This window comes from Sphaerodactylus townsendi, linkage group LG05 (assembly GCF_021028975.2).
Source record: "Sphaerodactylus townsendi isolate TG3544 linkage group LG05, MPM_Stown_v2.3, whole genome shotgun sequence".
Classification (NCBI taxonomy): Eukaryota; Metazoa; Chordata; class Lepidosauria; order Squamata; family Sphaerodactylidae; genus Sphaerodactylus; species Sphaerodactylus townsendi.
Window position 1 is genome coordinate 57306215 of NC_059429.1, and position 22950 is coordinate 57329164.

The window sequence follows — 22950 nt, forward strand, 5'->3', positions numbered from 1 at the left end:
AGCTCTAAAAGGGAGCGAGACGGCCCGTCCAAACTCATGGGAAGTGGGCAAGGGTGCTTGATGTGCCAGTGAACACCTTCCCTTCTGTAGTGGTGGCATGGGGAGGCTTAAAAAACCAAAAAGCGTCCTTGCTGCCAGGAAGCCCCTGTTGGGCAGAATAGATGTACATCACATTTTGGGTGGTGTAAGTCAGCTGTCCCATCCATGAGAACAATGGGGCAAATGACTGAGAGGGAGCCGGCTAAAGTCGGTTCCTCCCCCAGCCATGTCCCAGTGCCAGGGAGGGCTGCAGCAACTGTTCACTGACTGTTTTGCCCTTCTGCTGGGGTAAGTGCCTTGGGAAGGGTACATCCGCTGGCACAGCCATGCACTGCTTCCACAGGCAGATCCCCCCCCCCCTTTGGATGGGGCCACTAATCAATTAATAGCAAAGTTTATGAACTGCTTAATTTGGTGTAGTTTCCCTAATGAGTGTTTCAATGGTATTGCTAGTTCAAGTACATTTGTGCTGCTTGTAAACAATCTCAAGTTTTCATTTAGAAATTGATCTAATTTATTTTATAAATTCTTAAGCAATTGTCTTTCCTCTCTTTCTATATAGGATATTTCAAATAACCATATTGCTAGCATTCCTGTGAGTTTTGCTTCTCTTACCAGCTTGGTGCGTCTCAACCTGGCTTGTAATCAGCTAAGAAGTCTTCCAACAGAGATCAGTGCAATGAAAAGTAAGGGGATTCTTAAGTATGCCTTGAAGATCACTAGTACTTTTGTTGTCTTGTTTTTTATTCTGGTAAAATTCAAAATTATGCAACTATAAAAAAATCATTCCTTTATATGGCAAATATTGTCCAATATGTTTGAAAGCTCGCATTCTAAAATGCCTCTGTGTCTGTTTAGATATAGCATAATAGTCTAGACTCTAGATGCTTTGGAAGCAGTTGACATGGTAACAGTACAGTTGTTTTTCCCCAATAAATTGCTATATGCATCCAGCTGGGAACAGATTTGCTAGAAATGCTAAAATAAATGTTTCAAATAATATTTTTCAAAGAACATCACAGAGTTATTTTAGATTCTTATAGTCTCATACATCGCACTGTTTCATTAATGCTCGAGTATTTCCTATATACTGTTGAAAAACATATACAAAATACATGCCTGACATTTATATGCCCTAAGCAACACTGCTAACAATCTCTTTTTTCTAAGTAATAAGTTTTCTAAAATTTTATTTGAGTACAGTGCCATAGTAATTCCTTTAAGGAGCTTTTTATAGCCAAAATGGGCAATGTTATAAATCATACCAGTGGCCTAAGAGAGCCAGTATGTCCCTATAACAAGTTTTACTTGTGATCATTTTGGAAAAGACCCACACATGTACCCAGGCTCTAAGTTGCAGGGGCATTAAATATGAACTGTACAGCAGGGGGGGAAATTCCTGTAAAATTGAGATGGCAGGAAAAAGTTACCTTTTACAATTAACTGTTTTTCAATCCTTTTGAATTAAGCAAAGGAATGTTCAGAACTTCCTTATCAATATGGCCTCATATGATGAGAGGGAAGGTCATTAGATGCCCTTAAGCCCCTTCCTACTGTCTTGTGCTCTGAGATTTTCCCTCCAAAATTCTAATTGTCAGTTATTCTCTGACTGAGCAACCCTTTTGTTTGTCATTGTGCAATGCAGTAGTGTGCATGTGGTAATTTAGACCTTGTATATCTACTTTGCGTTCTCCCACTTTTATAAATTAAATTAAACAGTAATAGTCTTTAGTTGTTCAACTGGGGCACTTCACAGACAGAAAGATTAGCAGCTCTGTATGGATGCTAGTTAATGTTCTTAGAGAACCTTAATTTCTACCCTCAGGTAAGAATAACCTACACAGTTCCTCAAATAATAATTCTAAGACAGTCTCTTCTCTAGAGTGTCTGTCTCACACGGTGCTTATCAGAGAAGAATGTGCGGCTTTCCTCCAGGAAACCCAATCCTAGTTGCCAACTAAATCGCCTTCAGAAACTTCACTGCCATAATTCTGTGTGGGATCTCCTCAGAGAAAATCAGCCAAACCACAAGTGTGATTTGGCTGTGATTAGTGTTACTGTGTTATGTGATTAGTGTTACTGTGTTATGGTTAACTCCGGGACCTTGGCACAGATTCCCTAACTTAAATCTGTCCTTCCTAGCGCTTAATCAGAGTAGCTCAGCTCACTTAGAACTGGCCCTCAGCCTCCAGAGAACAACTGTTCACTTTGGCATTCAAATCAGTTCCCCCTTTCAAAACTCTCAGTGCTCTGGCTTAGAACGCTCTACAGTTCTCTCCAGCCAACCACATAGAGTTCCATGTTAACCCTTTGGTGCTTGAATGTGCCTAAGTATCTGTATATATTGGCAGAATTGGCAGGACAAGCTGAGAACAACTATGTACTTTTTGGGCTGAAAAGGCATCCAGGATTGGAACCTGTAGAGCAAACATTCTGGGACAACCTTCAGCAAATGATGACAGGGATAATTCCTTCAGCAGGCATACAAAATGTCAGATGCAAGGTGAGGGTAAAACTGAACAGAGAGTAAAAAGGTTAAGCGGGGAAAAGTCTCTTTTTCCATCTGATACCTTTGCTGTCTGGAAAACACACCAGAAGCTGTCTCTCTTTAAGATGGACCCCAGAAGTCGTATTATGGGTGTGTGGAGTGAAGCAATTGTCACTTTTTAAGATGTCCCACAGACGTCTTTTTTGTGCTGTGCAGAATGGCCCCATAGTACGGTAGAAGTAGTTTAAATTGGTATATTATTTTTTTTGTCTTTAGCAAAACTACCTTATTGGACTTGTTCTGATGTTACACTTGACCTTTTCTATAGATTTAAGACAATCCTGATTGCACTAAAAACTATTTGGAAACTATACCCCCCGAGCTGGCCCATATGGCTTCATTAGAACAACTTTATCTAAGGAGAAATAAATTACATTGCCTCCCTGACCTTCCTTCCTGTAAATTATTAAAGGTAAGATATGTTCATTGTGAATTAATTTGATGATTGTGTGGCAGTAGATTTCAGATTTCAGAAACCTTTAATAGGCATTAGGAAAAAACCAAAACAGTTAAAACTAAAGCAAAGTTTCCCAGTTTAAAGGGCATTGTTACGGGACATGCAAACATGTATTAAGATTGTGTGTAAAGCTGGGATATATTTCACTACCTCAGGATTGTTATTCGGTAACTTAATCATTTTTATTTTGTCTGGAAGAGATGCAAATCCTAGAGGAAATAATGCAACCAGGTTAGAGCTAAGATTATTATGTTTAGGGCAGTAAAGCAAGACATGAGCAAGCAAGTCAGGTATATGGAGACAGAAGAGGCAGCATTGCTCAAGATGAGCGATATTAGAAAAACTACCTTAGAGTAAAGCTGAGGGGAAGGAATTACATTTTGCTCTGGTCACAACCCATCTAAGTTTATAATTTTCCAGTTGGTCCAGATAAGTAGCAGGATAGAATTTCTGGGGAGTAATTCCAAAAATTTTTTTGTGTTCAAGGCTTCTCCAGAATATGATTGAAACTTTTGAAAGAGAACCAATGAGATGTCAGGATTAGAATGTCAGATTTAGATCTGGGACACCCAAGATCGAATCCTTGCTCTGCCATGGAAACTCACTGGGTAACCTTCAGCCAAGTACATACTCAGCCTACCCTATGTCACAGAGTTGTTTCATTTCATTTCATTTTAACCTTTAATGGCATATAAATTATTTCCATTTAAAAGAGAAAACTTTTAATTTAATTTAATTTAAATACGGGTGTTTAAAATGCTTTCCAAGAATTTAGCCACTGCCAAGGTGATCGAAGGATTACAGTCACTTAGCAGAAAGCGAGTGGCCTGGAACTTGGAGTGCTCCAAGTCTCTTGGAAACAGCAGAGGGGTGAATTCAAATCATGTGCAGGTTACTGTGAAGACAGCATTCCAGAAGAATCATGGAAGGTTATGGTTTCTATGAATCCACATCCGCTAGCGGCATAGTCTCTAGAATATTTAAGGGATCTAGGAGGTATCTCCTATATAGGGTTTTCGCTGATGGGAAAATATTGAGTGTTAGCATGGTCTGCAACGGCGTTGGTTAAATGGATAACAGAGATGAGAGATATTTAGCTCTTGCTCTTGTAGCAGTGGTTGTATTCGAGGGCCCGGGAGAGCTTATGCAGTCAGCTTTGTTGGATAGAAACGATGATGTTCCAGATCCCTCAGTCTTTCGCGGATCTGATTGAAAATATGCAGTTCACTATCAGTCCCAACATTGTCCAAATCAAATCCTATGGTTCTGATTTTGTTCTCAATGACTTTGAACCAGTAGAATTGAAAGTTGTCTTTCAAAAGGTTTGAGTTTATATCACCTGCAAGTGATCTAAAATGTATTTTGAGCCAATACTTTATGGTGGCAATCCAAGCTTCTGTTTCCACATATGAGAGGCCAACTTCGAGACATAAAGTTGGATAGGTGACACTATTCGGGACTCCCAAAATCCTTCTCAGAAAATATGCTTGGATTTGTTCAACATCACGTTGTCACAGAGTTGTTATGACAATAAAATATTGTAGGTCCTTTGGGGTCTTCGTTGGGAGAAAAGTGGATTATAAAGTACATTAATAAATGAAAACTAAGATTATCAGTTTTTTTAGTGAGGCTTGAAATTTTACTACATGCTCTGCAGCTGCTGATTGCTGAAACAGACATAAAATGTTTGCTGCATATAGGAAATGTGGTAAAGATAGCTGAGAATCCTTTATCTAAGCTTACTCTGTACTACCTTTGACATTAATTTTATTGTACTAAAATTAATGACCATTTGCTTTTTATTCCTTTAGGAGTTACATGTTGGCGAAAACCAGATTGAAGTATTAACTGCTGAACACCTGAAGCATCTGAATTCCTTATGTGTATTGGAACTTAGAGATAATAAGCTAAAATCATTGCCTGATGAAATTACTTTGCTGCAGGGCTTAGAGCGGCTAGACCTCTCCAACAACGATATCAGCAGGTAGATTAATATAACATTTGGCAGGGAGGCATATTCAGCTTTCTTTGCTTTGGAGCAAGAAATACAGGTTTATTCTCTTTTTTATGGACTATTAAAAACATTCTTTTCCCTTAAAATATTCCCTCCTGAATATTTATTATGAAATTTTAACTTGGTTTTAACATTGTGAAATCTTTTGTTCTTGTTTGAGAATAATTTCTGAAAGGAACTGTATTTTTTCAGGCTTCCTTATAAGCTAGGGAACTTGCCTCAGCTGAAATTCCTAGCATTGGAAGGAAACCCGTTAAGAACAATCCGAAAGGATGTTCTACAAGTAAGTACATATAATTTACATATTGTCTGAAATAATTTCTATCTCTTGGTATCAACAGATGTGACAGTTATTAAGATTTTGTGTGCATTTATTTTTTCAATTTAGAAAGGAACGCAAGAAATTCTGAAGTACCTGAGAAGTAAAATACAAGGTAACTATCTCATCTGGTCAAATATGTTAATATTGCAGTTATAAAATTGTTTCATCATAGTCACAACTAGGGATGCCACAGATTTCATAGTGAATGTTTAACAGGAAAACATACTGTGACTGACAGTTGTGCTCATGCATGAGCCAAGCCTCCTTGCCTTCTGTGTCATCTCACTTGAGTGTGGTGGACAGCTGTGCAGTAACTGGGGTGGAGGGAGCTTCATTTCTCTTTGCCTTGTGACCATTTTTAAAGCCAAAACATACTGGATAAAGCAGTCCCTGAAAACTGAGTGTATCACTCATAAAAAATGCTAGACTTCCCAAAAGTTGCAGGGGAGAATTTATCCAAGACTAGAAGATTGGAAGTTTGATCCCTCACTCTTCTTTCATCTGTGTATTCTCCGTATGGAAGGCAAGTCTTTATTTTTGCAATAGAAAATATATTTGAATGCATATTTACAATGAATGGGATGGGCTGAGATGGATGAAAAGTCCCAAATGGCTGTCAGATGACACAGTTTGGCAACCATTGTCACTTAAGAACCACAGATAAATATGACACGAGAAGGCAATCTAGAGGGCAACTTAGAAAGGGCATGGTAGAGCAGCTGCTTGGCAAGCAGAAGATCTGAGGTTCAATCCCTGGCATCTCCAGTCAAAAATGATCAGACAGTAGGTGATGTGAAAGACTCTGCCTACAACCCTGGAGATCAGCTTCCAGTAGGAGTAAACTCTACTTTGTTATATTTGGTATTACACATATAACAACAATAATTTATTGCATAGTTAACTGATATTTGAAAAACAAACATTAAAACAAAACACAGCAGTTATTATAATTTGCTGATTTTAAAAGTCATTTCACCATCTGGGACTTTATCTCAATGGCTGCATTTTTAAAAAAATAACTTTTTCTGTGGTGTGTACATTCTTCCCAGCAAGAAGGACAATAGCTAGGTGTTTTGCTGAGTGGCCTGGTACCTTCGGCCAGGAGTAAAGCCATTACATCATCCCTTGCTTGCTTGTAACAATTATGAGACATGGAATATAGTGACATCCAACACCCCTGCACCATAATTAGTTGTTTAATGGGATTTGATTATAATGGTCCTCAAGTATTGCCAGTGACAAACCATTGCCATGTGCTAAAGTAAAAGCTGTTCTGTACTTTGGGATACTTAAGAGTTGTTAACGTACATTTCTTAAGTACTGGAAAATTTAAGTCCAAGTATAAGGAGGAAGAAGATCTAAATGCCTGGGAGTGCATCTTCTGGTAATTTATATCACAAAGCCTTTGTTTTAACTAATTCCCAGGCTTTCTGCAGATATTACAACAGAATGGCAGGGAAGGAATATCCTGCACTGTTTGCTGGATACTTTATTATAATTTTTCCCCATTTATCTTTAAATGGATCCGTCCTTACTAAAGAAGCAAAACTAGAGAATGATCAATGAGAAGTTTATGACTGCAATCTTTGTGATGTCTGTTAGTGAACATAAACCTACCTCAAGGCTTGTAATAGCAGTTGTTACACATTTTGGAAGTCCCAAAATACCTCCGAGTAGATAGCACCGACGCTGATTGCTCAGATTCAGTGTAAACCAGCTTCATTTTTTAAAAATTCTGTTAGTTCTTTACACAATTGGCAATGCACCCCAAAGGCGAGGGCGGGGGAGTTCACATAGTTGCCACTTGATCACAACAGCCCTACATATGACAGTCAAGTGGAAATGTAAGCCAAACCAGTGGGTGCTTAGGCATCCCTAATTGTAATTGTCTCTGAATCTCTATCAGAGTTGTGGATTGTGTATTCCATAAACAACTTCTCCCTGCCCTCACCCCAGCACTGCATGGAATACTACAGGGAAGCGTAAAGTAGTTTGTGTAATATGAGATTTTTTCAACAAAAAAGTCAACCATTCACTAAAGTAATTAAGACTTTAGGAATGCCTGAAGCAGCTGTCTGGATCATGTTGTCTTAGCAGAAGGACTGTGGATGATTAAGAGTTGTGCCATAACCTTTAAAAATATATTTGTACCCTTACCTCAGTTACAAACAAGTGTGCTTCAAATGTCCTAAAAAGATTATAGGCACAGCTAATGTAAAGTTAACAATCTTCGCTTGTGAAACTGTTCATCTGGCTCTATCACTGTGTTCTGTTCTTGCAGTTTTAAACAAAAGGAAAAGTATAGCAGTGCATTTTGGTCTGAAGTAAATTTTGAACACAGGTGACATCTCCCTCTTTTCTTCTGTCATAGTAAGATGCACCACCTTATTTCTTTGTTTTCTATCTGGACTCCTTTGTTTCTTACCTAGGTGTTTCAATGTTACCTGTGTTCATTTCTACTTTTCACCATTAAGTTATGCTGAAGCAGTAGCCAGTCAGGACTAAATAAGCATCAGAAAGGGTGAATAGAAGAAAACTTGGTGAAATCTTTTTGGCTTTGAGATGGCGAACAAGTGAGCACCATATTTTTGCAATGAAAGTTTACTGGAGCACTATGTTCACTTAGTTTGGTTTGGGATTTTTGAGATCTGGTCTCAGTGGCCTATTTCTGAATGAAGAGGCATAAGAAGAAAAGGAGTTTGGATTTATCCCCCCCCCCCTTCTCTCCTGTAAAGAGACTCAAAGAGGCTTACAATCTCCTTTCCCTTCCCCTCTCACAACAAACACCCTGTGAGGTGGGTGGGGCTGAGAGAGCTTGGAAGAACAGTGACTAGCCCAAGGTCATCCAGCTGGCATGTGTATGAGTGCACAGGCTAATCTAGTTCCACAGATAAGCCTCCACAGCTCAAGTGGCAGAGGGGGGAATCAAACCCAGTTCTCCAGATTAGAGTACACCTGCTCTTAACCACTATGCCACTGCTGCAAAATAGGACTCCAAATGTGATGTGTTAAATTATATAAAGTAAATGTTATGATCCAGTTTTCTTGTGGGATGAAGTATAAATAAGGAATATAACCTATTAGCCACATTTCATTATGTTTTAAGGCATGCAAGTTCTAATTTGTGTGTAACATTAAACATGCATAATTCTGTTTTCATTAGATGATGATGAAATTAGTTCAAATGGAGAATTGTCTGTGACAGCGATGACTCTTCCAAGTCAGTCAAAGATCAACCTGCATGCTATCACTGCATTAAAAGTATTAGATTATAGGCAAGTCCATTTTAATCTTATCAACCTATAAAACTATACATGAATATTAAATATTGTAAAACTGCATATGAAAATGAATATTATCAACAGTTTTAATTTTTCTGTTCTTGATACAAATCAAACAGTACTGGTATAAGGCCATGGGATCCGAGACACTCCTTACAGATTCTCACTTCTCTTATCACAAATCACTTTGCTATAAACGTATTGATTATTGTTTTCATTTTGAGTGCTTTCCAGTATATACAGTCAAAAAGTTTGTCAAATTTTCTAATTTTTGATAATTGATTTAATTGTGAAGATAGCAGCCTTTCAAGGAATAGCTTTCTTATGCACTGGTTGCAGCTCTAATACCAGTCAATTTCTATACAGTACTCTGTTCTGTAGCTATACAGTACAGCTATTCTGTTCTGTAGCTATAGTTGCTAAGGTTAGAAATGAATACTCACTTTTCTTTTCCTTCTCAAACAATTTTTCTGGATATTGTGATGGGATCAGCCTTAATCTGTTTCATATTTGAGTATAAATGGGAAGGCATCCTTCAGAGAGAATTATGAATGTCCAGCAGCTTTCCTGTTAGTCTCTCTATATGTTTGTTTTACTTACCTACAAAATGGTGATTATGCTTTTCATCCAAAAATTTCAGAGCACTTTACAGAAAGTAAAATACTATATCAATCAGATTTTTTTTAAAAAAACCTGGGGCACAGAACTGTCTAAGGTCAGCAGAATCCATTCATAACCAACAGCCTTGGTTATCAAAAACAACCTGAAATGGAGATTTTTCATCAGTTTACCAAAAAAAAGGAGAGATAAAACATTTTAGAACAGGAAATCAATGAACAGCTAGTGTAAGTAAGTTGAATAATTGAAAAATGTAGTGTTTCATTACTGATAATTGAAAGGTTGATTACTAGTCCCCTAAGATTCTGCAGCCCAAACAATTATTGTTGTGAGTTCGTTTATGAAGTGGGGTATACATTGAGTAATATATATGTATGTGAGCACCCAGCACAGTTGTTCTAGTGCACTGGAATAAATCTTATGGCAAGTTTTACTTTTCTGATTCCTTACTGATTTGGTTCCTTGCTGATCCATTTGGCTTCAGAGTCATAAGGTACAGACCCCTGATTTACAGCTTTAAAGGCCAAAGGTAGCACCTTCAATTGTGCCTGAAAGCATATTGGTAGAAAATGCAGTTATTATGCCTAATTATGCTGAAATAAACCTTCTTGCAGTGTTGTGTACTATGTGCAGTTTCCAGATTCCCTTCATGGGCAGACCCGTACAGAGCGCATTACAGTAGTCTAATCTGTCCCTGACACATGAATGACTCACTGTGTCTTCCAGTAGAGGATTTGGCTGGCAGATTTAACTTTCTGATTATGTTTTATCAAAGAAGGGATTGTCTAGTAAATGATACTTATCAATACCCATTACTAAAGCAGTTTTAAAAAATATTCTTCAGTGAGAAACAAGCAGCTGTAATTCCAGATGACGTATTCAGCGCAGTAGGAAGCAATCCAGTAACCACTGTGAACTTCAGCAAGAATCATTTGACTGAAATTCCAGAAAGGTACTAAGAGTATGTTATTTTAGTTTGAATACAGTCAAATGGTTAAAGCACAAGTCTTGTGAGGAAATTTGTCATTTTCAGTTGTATTTATATTTACAGATCTTGACAGTGTGCTAGAAAGATAATTTCTTTACAAATGTTTTCCAAGGATATTTGGTAACAAAGTAGATTTATTTCATCAGTACTGTATAATGTGATGCTGAATAAAATACAACCTACTATGGTAATATGAACAGCAACAAACTCTTATACAATAGAGGATAAACAATCAGATTTTACTTACTGCCCATTCTTTTTGCAAAGTGCTCAAAGCAGCTTAAACATGGATCTCAAAAATAGCCTCCCATCCAGGCTAAACCTTCTTAATTTTATCAGTAGAACTATGTCATGTCTTCAGGTTATTTATTGGTGGTCTTTCAGTATTAAGCTGTTGATTACTGGTAGTTTTCCTGTTATATTTAGCAACGGAAGTTGGTCTTTATATAACATGGCTGCAGTTGTGTAGCTACCATGAGGCGGGGGGGGGGGCGCTGTGCCCTGGGGTCACGTGGAGGATGGAAAATCACCCCTCGCCCCGCCTGGCAAAAGCTACTGCCAGGCTGGATCGCTGGGCCAGGCCCTGTGGAGGCTGTTGCTGGGTGCCCCGTGGGCCAGAGCAGGTGGGCCAGGCCACGGGACTGGGCTGGGCTGTGCGGCCATCCAGCCAGGCTGCTTGTTCAGTTGGCTGAACTAAGGTAAAGGGGGTGTGTGGGATGGAGCCCCCCCTCAGAGTCCCCACCCCTGCTCCCCCACTTACCTTAGTTCAGCTGGCAGCCCAGCCAGGCTGCTTTTTCAGCTGGCTGCTCTTTGTGCCCGGGCGTCATTTTGCCTCAGGCACCATTTCCCGCCCCCCCTCCACTACATGGCTGAATAGTCAGTCTAGTAGGTGTGCTGTTTTAAAAACTCAGTGAACTGAAGTATGGGTTAGCAATGTATAAATCCACCTGGTTTATCTTCCTTCGGGGAGTGGGTGACAGGTAGTTGTGAATTTCCCACTTTGTGTGGGGGTTTGGACTAAATGACAATTGCAGCTCTGTATTTTATGTTTCATTTTTTGCTCCCTGAGTTTGGAATTAGTTAACAATGACTGTCCAATTTTATTAATCTTGTTACTGACTTGTCGATGAAAGTAAATTTTAGCATTCACATGTGGTAATTAGCTATAGCTAAATAAATCATCTATGGTTGTAACATGATGAAGGTAGTCTGGTTTAATCAGAGGCCTTTTGAAATGATTCCAAATACAGGAACTTCTTGCTTTGGCAAACATCTCCAAGATCTCTTAGGATCTAAGTTATTTCTCTTTTTTTTGTAATTGTCTGCAGAATTGTGGAGCTAAAAGAATCAGTCTGTGACATCAGTTTTGGTTTCAATAAGCTCTCTTCTGTTTCCCTGGAGCTGTGCATGCTTCAGAGATTGACACATTTGGATTTCAGGTAAGTGGTTGGGTGACTGTTGTTTCAAAGGCATCTGTTGAAGTTTAGAGCTATTTAAAGGGTTCCCTCCTTTAATAACAGATGACTTGGGAAAGAAGGAAGGGAGGTATGCTGGGGTTAGGAGAATTGGGTGGCTATCTTTATGTGTAGGGTGGACTATTGGATAGGGAGCTGACCTGAGGAACTAGGAGAGGGCTGATTATTAGAATCTAGACTGCTTAAGAATCCCTTGGATATCTATTTTGGTCTCCATCTTTATGAATTGTTTTATTTTACAGGTTTTAACCATATATTATTTTTGGAATCTGTTTTTATTATTGATGTATTGAAAATGGTATATGTAAGCCACCTGGAGCCTGATTTAGGCTGGGGAGGGTGGGGTATTACATTTAATAAAATAAAAAAGAAAGAATGGGGGAGGAGTGGGAGGAGAATGATTTGAGAATGAAAGGGCATGTGGCTCAGAAGGCAGCTTAGGGATTTCATGTACGCCAAGGAGAGATTTGGGAACAGGGAGTTAACAGAAAGAAGGGAATTGTGGAACGACCTGGAATAAATCTTGAAAAGTGAGCTAAGAATTGTGGTTCAGAAGGAAAATGGGGGCAAGTGGTTCAAGTATTTGTAGCTGTTTGATTTAACTGATTTTCAGAAACATTCTGCTGCTAACTAACTTTTAATGGGTTTGCTCTTTAGCTTTTACGTCACTGTTACTATGTTTTTCTTATATTGTAGACAATTACAATTGCATTCAGTTGCTATTTTGTGATGTTAAAACACGACAGTAAATAAAACAGTTGATTAAATCAGGGAAACACTAAAGTCTTTTCAGATCTCAGGTTTAAATACTAACAATAAATTACCATTGGTTGAATAAAAACTGACACTTCCATATAGGAAATGACATATTCCCACAAGTATACAAACATATCTATTGAATCAACATACACATTTTATGCAGCTAGAATCCATTGGCAGGTGACACTTTGTATCATCTGTTTATGTAGTGGATATCTATATATATAAAAAGCTAACAGCGTTTTTGTTGATGGTAGTATAACTCAGTAACTGCTGGGCCAATTCCTCTGAAAATTCCTAGCCACTTTAGTCAGCCAGGTGAGAGTGTTTTTAGATGTTCACATACCTGAAATTTCACACCTGGCCCAGGTAAAACGCATTTTTCCTGGCGCTCCATGGTGAAGGATATGCAGATGCCTGTGTGTAACTGTCACCCTTAGAATGTTCGTGCTGCTTAGAATGTTCACTCAGATGGCCAGATATGAGCAGTGAAAACAGTACATAGGCAGTCACTCGAGTGGAAGTGAAACACATGCACACGCATACACACGAGGGAGAGGGAAGGGAGGGGTAGCATGCAAGGGAAGAGAAGTGAGAGAGGGGAGAGAGTGAGGGGTGGCATGCAAGGGAGGGGAGGCAGGGGGCCCAGCATCTTGATATGACCCACCCACCCTAGCGGAGGGAAAGGGGAGGGAAGGAGGGAAGAGAGTGAGGGGTGACATGCAAGGGACGGGAGGGAGGGGCCAGGCACCCTAGATTCACTGAATACTGCAGTTACAGTTAAAAAAACCAGGCACGCATTACTCAGGAGTAAGCTCGGTACAGCAACCGTGACATACTTTGAATGGCTGCGTCGCGCCCCTCAGAGGGTTTCCTCAGAAGCGACACCCATTGCCACCAACCAAACTTACTCCCAGGTAAAAGATCATGACTAGCCAGCCTAGATGTGTGGGTGGGGTGCCTTTCCATCCCCCCCCCCCCCAAAATGCGGGCACACACATCACTTGGGGGGGGGGTGGTGGGGGGGGGGGGCGGGGGGGGGGGTGGGTGGTGGGGGGGGGGGGTGGGGTTTTGGGGGGGGGAGGGGGGTCCTTCCCTGGGGGGGGGGGGGGGTTGTTGGGGGGGGACCCCCCCCCCCCCCCCAAAATGCGGGCACACACATCACTGACATCGCACAGTATCAGGCTGCGTGTTTGCATGAGCACGTACTGCTGGCCTCTGCAATTGATTTGTTGCTACTGTTCCTTTCCCATTTCACCACAATAAGCCACAGCAACGCGTGGCCAGGCCATGCTAGTATGTGATAAGAATATAAGAGCAGCAATGCTAGAACAGAGCATCTGGTCCATAGTCCTGTTTTAAACAGTGACAAAAAAGGTGCTTCTGCATAAAGACTTCATACGTGTTGTTGACCCACCTTCCAACCAATAGTAAGAAGAACATGGAACCATGGATTAAATTAAGATATAACTTTATATATTATATTTGTAGGTACAATTATATTCATGTTAATTCTGTTTGTATTCAGGTATATGCATCACACTGGATAGTGCAGATGCAGAATGTATAATTTTCTACTCTATTCCGATAGCCATGTAAGACAGTAGACATGGTAAAGTGGTCTTCATTCCACTGTTCAAATTCTGAGTAGTGAAAAATGGTTTGAATAACAATTGCTTTATTTTACAATTTAGAAACAACATTTTGACGTCTTTGCCTGATGAAATGGAAACACTGGCAAGACTTCAAATAATAAACCTTGCTTTTAACAGGTAAATGTTCTTGCTAGGATGTCAATAAGAGTGCTAAATAAGTTGGTATTTTGCTTTGTTTGAAGGACTTTCTGCCTTCCTATTTATTAAGTTCAGGAAACAAAATCACTTGGACAGTCCCTGACATCCTGGCATACCAAGTATGTTTAAGGAATTCACCCACATGGCTTGCCATTGTAAGCAATAACATATTGAGGGTGGAAATCTGTAGGATGTTTCTGATTCTATGAACCAGCTGTGCTATAAAACTAGAAGCCCCTGTTCATAGATACTGGAATGCAATGTTCCCTTTACAGTTGCTAAAATGCTGTTTTTCTCACCACTACACCAGATCACCTGTGTATGTTATCAGTTTTCAAATAGTCTTGAACAGTCAACTTGTTTATATCATTTATGTCAATTACACAGTGAGTTCATTTCAGTGAAGTGGTGATTTTTGTGTGTCTTTCAGAAGGCTTAAACGATTTTTTGTAGTATTCATACTCTGAAGCTGCCTTCCTGACCATCAGTTTATTATGATCAGTATTGTCTACTCATACTGGCAGCAGCTCTCCAGGGTCTCAGGCAGAGGTCTTCCACGTCATCTACTACCTGTTCCTTTTAAACTGGAGATTCCAGGGATTGAACCGTAGACATTCTGCATGCTAAACAGATGCTCTGCCCTTGGGACACAGACTCTCCCCAATTTGCTCTCTCTTTCTATTATAAATGTTGTCTATATGAATGGGTTCTCTAAAGGGTCCAGTAGAGTCAGTCAACTCCCAGCAACTTTGTAGCTGCTGGGAATTTAGCAGATGAATGCAGAGGCTGTGCTTATGTCATGTGTTTCCTAAGAAGAATTAGTAGCATGTTTGTACAGAACTTTTGCATGTTGGTGTCATTTTCTCTGAAGTAAATTGCCGTTATGAGGCATGCAATCATGTTCAACTTGTGAGGCAGAAGAGTATTTTCTTTCTATATAGTTTGGAATCCTTTTCTGAAGTTGGTTATAGATTCTTTATCTCTTTTGTCTTAGCATTTTACTTGTATAAATATTTATGACACACATGTGGGTTTTGTTCATAGGTTTAAAGTATTACCAGATGTCCTCTATCGTATCCCAACTCTTGAAACAATCCTCCTTGCTAATAATCAGGTTGGATCTCTTGACCCTCTCCAAATAAAGAAGATGGACAGGCTTGTTACCCTAGATCTTCAGAATAACGATTTATTGCAAGTACCCCCAGAACTTGGGACTTGTATCAATCTCAGGTATCTTAACATGGCAGTTGTTGGACAACATATGCTTGTATATAGAATATTTTCATTAAAAGCTGTACAGTTCTTTTTTAATTGCAGGAAATGCTGTAATGAAACGTTATAAATATTTGTAATTGAAACATTTATTTTATGTATTTTTATACCTATTTGGCCATAATTTTGAAAAGACTATTTACATAGTCTTTGTGAGGTATATCAGGAGAGATGGTCCCACAGGTACAAAGGTTAATACCAAAACCTTGAATCTGATTAAGTACTCCACCCAGAGCCACTGCAGCTGATGGAACACTGGTTGTGTATGTGTTGTACATGGAGTCCCTGTAAAGACCCTTGCCACCAACAGCTGAAGTTTCTGAAGCAGGCCCAAGGATAGCCCTGCATAGAGTTACAGTAGTCTAACCTGGAGATGAGCATTGCATGGACCACTGTTGCTAGATCAGGATGGGACAAGTAGGGCAGCAGTTACCTAGCCTGGTGAAGATGGAAAAACACCACTCTGGCTTTATTAGTGTCTTGTATTAGTGATCAGAATCATGCCCCCCTCCCCACCTCCTGATAGTTGGTGCTGATGTTAATCTCACCCCATCCAAAGTCAGAAGCTGGTGATTCAAACCCACATCTCCCTGGCCCAGCCAGAGGATGTTTCAACCATTTCACCAAGGCCTCTGGATAACTGCCTGATGTGTGTCCTGGTGGCTGTCCATCAACAGATATAGCTGGGTGTCATCTGCATACTGATGACAACTTGGTCTGAAACTCCAGACTAGCTGGGCAAGGGCTGCATATAGATATTAAATAACTTTGGGTAGAGGATCGCCTCCTGAGGGACTGCACATGCCAAAGGGTGTCATGAAGAGACCCTCCCCCAAGCACTACCTTCTGTCTGTCAGCCTCCAGACATTGGACCAGCCACTTTAAGATTGTTCCACATATACCAAAATCGGTGAGGCAGCGGGTCAGTAGCGTCAAATGCTGCTGTGAGATCAAGCAGTAACAGTGGCAATGACCTACCTTTATCCAGCAGTCTACAAAGATTGTCTGTCGACTAGTACAGTCTCCATCCCATGGCCAGGCTGTAAACCAGACTGAAATGGGTCTAGTGCTGCTGTTACTTCCAGAAAAACCAAGCTGTTCCACTGCCCTCTTTCAACTGCCTAATCCAAAAATGAGAGATTCAATACTAGGCAATAGTTGGATTGGTTTCAAAGATCCAAAGATTTTTTAAAAAAAAAAATAGCCTCTCCACTGTCTCTTTCAAACTCCCTGGGAAGGCCACTTGAATTCAGGGACAGTTAGATAATATCCACTAGGTGGGCCTGTATTCTATCATCTCCAGCCTTAACCAACCATGATGGGTACAGGTCCAAGAGGCAAGTGGTTGGCTTCATAGCAGCAAGGATTCTGTCCCCATCAGCCAGTGAGAGTCGACTGAAGTGGTCTGACACACTGGTCCAGTAAAGGCCTTCAGTTCATTCACTGTGTCAACATTGGCAGGAAGGTCTTGGCACAAATTGAGAGTCCCAAGGTAGCCATGGGAGACACTGGGTCTGAAGCCTGCAAAGAAGAGGCTGCATCAGCAGGGACATTGAAGTCCACCCCAAATAATCAATCTGGGGAACCTCAGTGCTCAGCTTGACACAACCTCTAGCAGGCCCAACAGGGTATTTGCCGATGCACTAGATGGCCAGTACACCAGCAAGATAGCCAAACACTCTGCAGCATCTCATATCAGGCCAATGCAGTCAGTGCTGGAAATCATTGGAGTAGGGATTGCTGTGAAGGAGAAAGACTCCAGAATAAGTATCGCCACCCTTTCAGTCTGTGACTGATGTAGGACCAATACATTTAGAGAAGCCGGTACTTTCAGGGCAACTATTTTACCCTCCTTCACCCAGGGACTTCATTATCCATTAAATATGAGAGCAAGCCCCTTCTGCATTTCTTTTAGTACAGGTTCAACATACCATATTGGATTCAGTTCAGCATTTCCACCTATGCAATGACTACGGAGTATGATTTTTGCAGCTTCCTCCTCTCATGACAGCCAGGAATTTCTTCCAGGCTGTGGCAGGAGTCAGGAGCCACAAAAGTTGTGTTCCATGGGTGGAAGACCGTGCATCTGTTGGAAACTCTACACTGATTAAACGTGGGAGAATGTTTGAACATTTGATCTTCCTTACCATATGGGAAAGTGAGTGCCCCCTATGATGTAGTTCTAGTCTGTTGGTTTGTAAGTGAGATCCTAAGTTTCCCAGTTTGGCGGAGAGGCTGCTCTCATACTTGTTTATCTTATTTTGTTTTGTGATAGTGATAAAACAAATACTGGGGTATGGTGGCAGCAATTTATATATTAATCAGTAAAAGTTAAAAGAGGCTTGATTGTCTGATAACAGTATTTACAAGGTCTAATGAAGTCATGGAAGGCTTCTGAAAATTCAGTCCTGCAGTTCAGTTGTCACTATCAGATGGCTTACCTTATTTTTATATTATTTGGCTACGAGGGGTTAAGGAAATTTTAAAAAATTGTATCTCTCACTCCACAGCTTTCCTTTGAATATTGCTGAAGGAATACTATTTACAGAGAAGGCTATTTTTAATTCATGCCCAAGGGTTTTGTACACATGATCTTATGAACAGTCATTCTAATTGGTTTCTGGTCCTTCTACTAGGGCACTTTTGCTAGAAGGCAATCCTTTCCGGACTCCTCGAGCAGCCATTCTTGCCAAGGGAACAGCTGCTGTGCTTGAATACCTAAGAAGCAGAATTCCTACTTGACTTGTTTCAGTTTGAATTGAGATACGTAAAAAGAACTTACTTTTGGAAGAGTGAAGACTGCTGTCCTGTGTCTGGGACCTATTTGTTTGGATTAGTACATTCTTTAAAGTGCATGTACGGGTGTTCTCCTAATTCAAACAGAACTTCTGTCTTGAATGCAAGCAGTTTGCCCTAACCATTTATGGAAAGAAATGCGAATGTGGACCAGTACTAAATGCATCTGTCCAGCAGTGATTCTTGTAATAAGAAAAAGTGCTGCTGTGGAGCTGTGGCTGTGACATATGTGTTCTACTTGTATTTCTTCAGTCAGTTATTGGGCATATATTTGGAAGAGGATTACTTGGGATTTACTTAAATGTATGAGATGTTTTGTATAAACTAGGTGCTTTGTTGCCTGAAATTGGAAATAACCTACACAGTTTGGAGTTTTGTTGATTGCTTTTCCACTCTCTTATCTAATTTTAAGAGAATTAAAAATATCTTTTAAAAATGAAAAACGCATCATGGACCTAGAGATTATTCTCAAAAAAAACCCCAAGTATGATAGAAACTAGAATCTTTGTTGATGCTTTATTTGACATGTGTGGTCTTTTTTGCCTTGAAAAATTAGATCCAAAGGCATTCTAGCACATCACCGTGTTGGGAAATTCAGCCAAATGGATAATTTTGTACACAGTTCTTTGTTAGAAATGTTTCCCTTCTACTAATTTTTTTGGGATTAATAATGAAGCAAAAGGATAACTATGTCATGCAGAATGTTCACCATCATTGGAAAAATTGGGTTGCTATTACTTTATTTGCTTTTAATGAAAAAACCTTCAGAGTAGCATGTGCTTTGTAGTATAGCAAATGCTTTGTTAGCTGCCATGTATAGGAAAGAGGAGTCCTCAGATAATCAAAGGTCCTGGAGACTCAAACTTATTCTGGCTCCCCCCACTTCTCCCCCCCCTCCCATCCAAAGGAAATCAAAACAACCAAAAACCATGTCATTTTCTTATCACTAATTACAGTGGGGAGATGCAGAAAACTGTAATCACAAGTAGATACTGCACTGCGGCTTCTCAATCAAAGGACTATACATTTACAGTCAACAATACATATAAAAGCTAATACATATATCATGAACTTCACTGACTTTATTAATAAAATAGAGAGTTTAACCATTCCTGAAGGAGCATGCTTAGTGACTTTAGATGTGTCAGCTTTATATAGTAATGTCCCACATGATGAGGCATGACAGGTGGTGGATTTTTATCTTAGTTTGCACATGGATTTGACACCTCTGACCTTTTTCTCAAATTACTATACTCTGTTTCACATAAAGATGTTGGTTCGGTCAATTGAGGTGCAGTGGTTTAGAAAATTGTATGCTTCCACCTTAGAATATAGTCCTGAATGAATGTAAGAATTATCAATTTTACGCATTGCCTTTGTCATTATTTTGTGCATTATTGAACATGGTATTTTGATACAAGAGCATTTATTTCAAAAAGTATTTTTATTTTCAAACTTATAAATAAATGGGGGAGCTGGGCTAGGAAGGCACTAGGACTCAGGACTCAGAGCATTCTACAACAAAGAAGATCCAACATGCTTTGTTCTGTGGTGGAGGAATATACAATGTACTAACATATTTACGTGAAACAGAATATAGACCTGGTGTTAGAGAAAAATTATTTTCATTTCAGTCACAGTTTTTATTTGAAATCCAGAGGATCTCGATGGGAAGTCCTCTGGCTCTTTCTGTGGTGAACCTTTTTATGACATGATTTGAACACATTTATTTTGAATGCAGGCTCTAATCCCTTTTGCGAAAATATTGTGTTACTGGACACTATAGATGTGAGAATTGTGTAGCTTGCCATCTAACTATATGTCTTCTGTCAATTACAGCAATGTGTTCAAACATGTTTCCACTTGTAATACCAAAAATGTGGTGTATGTCATCATTTGTTTATGTATCTACTATTATGTGGGCAGCACAATAAGAAGAGTGAAAACACGTTTGATCGAGCATGTCTCAAGGATACATTACCAAATTAGGAATGGTAAATTACTTCATTCTCCAGAAACATCCTCTAGAATCTCTGCATTTTTCCTACTGGCAACAGTGTCTACTTTGGGAAAGCAATGCTTTAACATTCAGAAGAGTCTACTTCAGTTGGAATCTTATTTCATATATTGTTTAAATTCAGTTGAACCCTTTGGTTTGAGTCAAAATTTAGACTCATCTTTTTTATTTAATTAGCATTGTGGCTGGGTAATTGGATCAGCTTTTCTCTTTCAGTCCTTTGTCTATTTAATTAAGCCCAATGTCAGAGGCTATAAGGACTTTGGCGGGCAGTTCAATGGTGAGAAGCCATGCTGTCCGAACACAGTGAGGTGAATTCAGTTTTCCATTTGTAATTTAAACCTATGGTTGAAATATATGCTATTTCCTTTACTCTCATGTTGTTCATTTCAATGTCTTTGTAGAAACTGGATGGATAATTTGTATATAGCAATTGCCACAGGATTTAAAAGGGCACATCTACCCTGTAAGTGTGTAACTATAAGATTGTAAGGGATTTTAAAATTAGGATTGCATTTACTTATTTACCATTTACTTTTAGAATTCTGACTTACTTCAAGCCTAAGAAGATTGCAAAGCAAGATTATATCTGGAAACTTGCCATTTAAAGGGCAATTTAAATGTTGTTTTCTTTGTTAGAGTGAGTTGAGCTGATTATTACAATATTGGATACTTGTAAATATTTTCATTACTGAATACATAGTTGTTATTATATGTATTGTTGACACCATGAGATGATTGAATTCCTAATTCCCACTCAGAGTATGAGGCACGGCTGCACCCAGGTTGTGTTTTGTTCAAGGCATGGGATTGTTTTGAGTTCTGTTTCTTTAATCTTGGGCGTGAGTCATACACTTTCCCTTTTTTGTTAACAGCTCCTTGTTTAATAAGAAACCACTCAGAACTTGCATTGAAAGGCTGAAGTCTATTTATTTACAGTTCTTAACATCTGGTTACAGTTTTTAGTTAACACTCATTCTGTTTCAATGTGTGTTTAAATTTATAGTCCTTTGACTGAGAAGCTGTGGTACAGTATCTACTTGCGAAGATTATCTTGGCAGTAGCCCCTGTGCTTGGCAGAACTTCTTCCTTTCTCACCAAGCCATAGAGCTATTCTGCACTGGCAGACAGGTAAATATAAGGGTCACTTTTTGTTGGATTTTTTAATGACAGCAACATATACATGGCTGGAGTGTGTTGTAAATGACATTGTTACTCCCCCTCCCTCCAAATTGGAAAACTTTTCCTATCTCTTAAACTGCTTAAACTTGCAAATTTAATTGGAACACTAATATGGTAACAGTTAAGCACAGTGTCACAAGAGAAAGATTCCTATAACTAAGTGGGACTTCATTCCAAATGAGTGGGCATAGAAGTAGGCAGTTAAAATCTCTTTAGAAAAATCCTAACTATGTGAACTAGAATCCCTTTCTCTTTTTGCAAATGTACATACTTCTCTATGGACCTTTTTCACTACCCTTACATAGACTCCTATTACTATAAGATCCAACCCAGAGATTCTAACTGGTTCTCATATTAATGGATTGTTCATTATCTTGGCCCTTGACTTTTTAAACAATTGGCAGCCAACACCTTAAGCCAGGGGCAGAGCGAGGGGGAACTGCATCTGGGGCATGCCTGCATTCTGCGCCCCTGCCACGCCCCCACCCATGACGCCCAGGTGCTCGTCCGGTGCATCACACCATGTCCCCTTGGCGCTACGCCACTGCCTTAAGAACTGATGCTAAAGAATTGTTGCTAAAGCAAAATATTTTCCAGAAGCAAGTTCTATTGATTTCAGCAGGGCTTTCTTGTTAACAGAGTTAGGATTGAGTCTTTAGACCATGTTCTGTATTTAAGGTAGTCCTAAATCCTAATTGAGGATGTTGCCCTTTTCCTTGTCAGGAAAGCAGGGGAGGGAAGGTGTTGTTGAATCCAGTGAGCCAGAAACCCCAACTGCTTGTGCAAGAGGTAAACTGTTGTAGCAGTAGAACATTTGTAAAAGGGAGATGAGCTGGGTGGAATAATAAAACGTGTTGGTTGTTTGATCGATCTTTTTATCTACTAGAAAGTTAAGGAGGAGACAGTCTGTTAAGTCATATAAATGCTTCCCAGACACTGACTGGCCAAATAGTGTTTAGATAACTTGAAGGCTCGATTTCAAGTTGGTCAAGCTATGCCTGCTCTTAGGTAGACTGATTTTTCACTAACGGTGTTTACAGTCAAAGCATTTGTGGAGGTGACTGCCATGAGAACATGGTCATAAGCTCTACTGTTAGACTAAGCAGAAAGCATTGCCACCTAAACACAGATTAGTAACTCCATACTCCTGGGGTATGTGGATGATTTAGCTGCATTGAGCTGCTGTTGCGGGGAAGTTGACTTCTGGAAGATTCCTTATGCTGTGTAGAATGAAATCCAATCAGCAGTTTGATGTCCTTCCAGTACCTCACATAACTTGAAATGAGGTAATAAATGTTAATATAGTTTTTCTGTACTTGCTTTGCTTTCTGTGAATTAGCAAAACTAAAGAATTTCCCCTGGTGCCTTACAAATATGACAACAGACTAG

The 22950-nt window shown here is 39.6% G+C and overlaps 1 protein-coding gene across 1 annotated transcript in view; it reads left to right on the forward strand.

The window, feature by feature from the left end:
• Positions 1 to 21289, forward strand: part of LRRC40 (leucine rich repeat containing 40) — a 38353-nt gene extending 17064 nt beyond the window's left edge. The window contains exons 5-15 of the mRNA XM_048497232.1: positions 602 to 733; positions 2865 to 2999; positions 4856 to 5028; positions 5251 to 5341; positions 5447 to 5492; positions 8544 to 8655; positions 10124 to 10231; positions 11596 to 11706; positions 14196 to 14273; positions 15339 to 15524; positions 18203 to 21289. Coding sequence (XP_048353189.1) covers positions 602 to 733; positions 2865 to 2999; positions 4856 to 5028; positions 5251 to 5341; positions 5447 to 5492; positions 8544 to 8655; positions 10124 to 10231; positions 11596 to 11706; positions 14196 to 14273; positions 15339 to 15524; positions 18203 to 18308 — 1278 coding nt within the window. The 3' untranslated portion in view covers positions 18309 to 21289. The remainder of the gene's footprint in view (positions 1 to 601; positions 734 to 2864; positions 3000 to 4855; positions 5029 to 5250; positions 5342 to 5446; positions 5493 to 8543; positions 8656 to 10123; positions 10232 to 11595; positions 11707 to 14195; positions 14274 to 15338; positions 15525 to 18202) is intronic.
• Positions 21290 to 22950: the final 1661 nt, after the last annotated feature.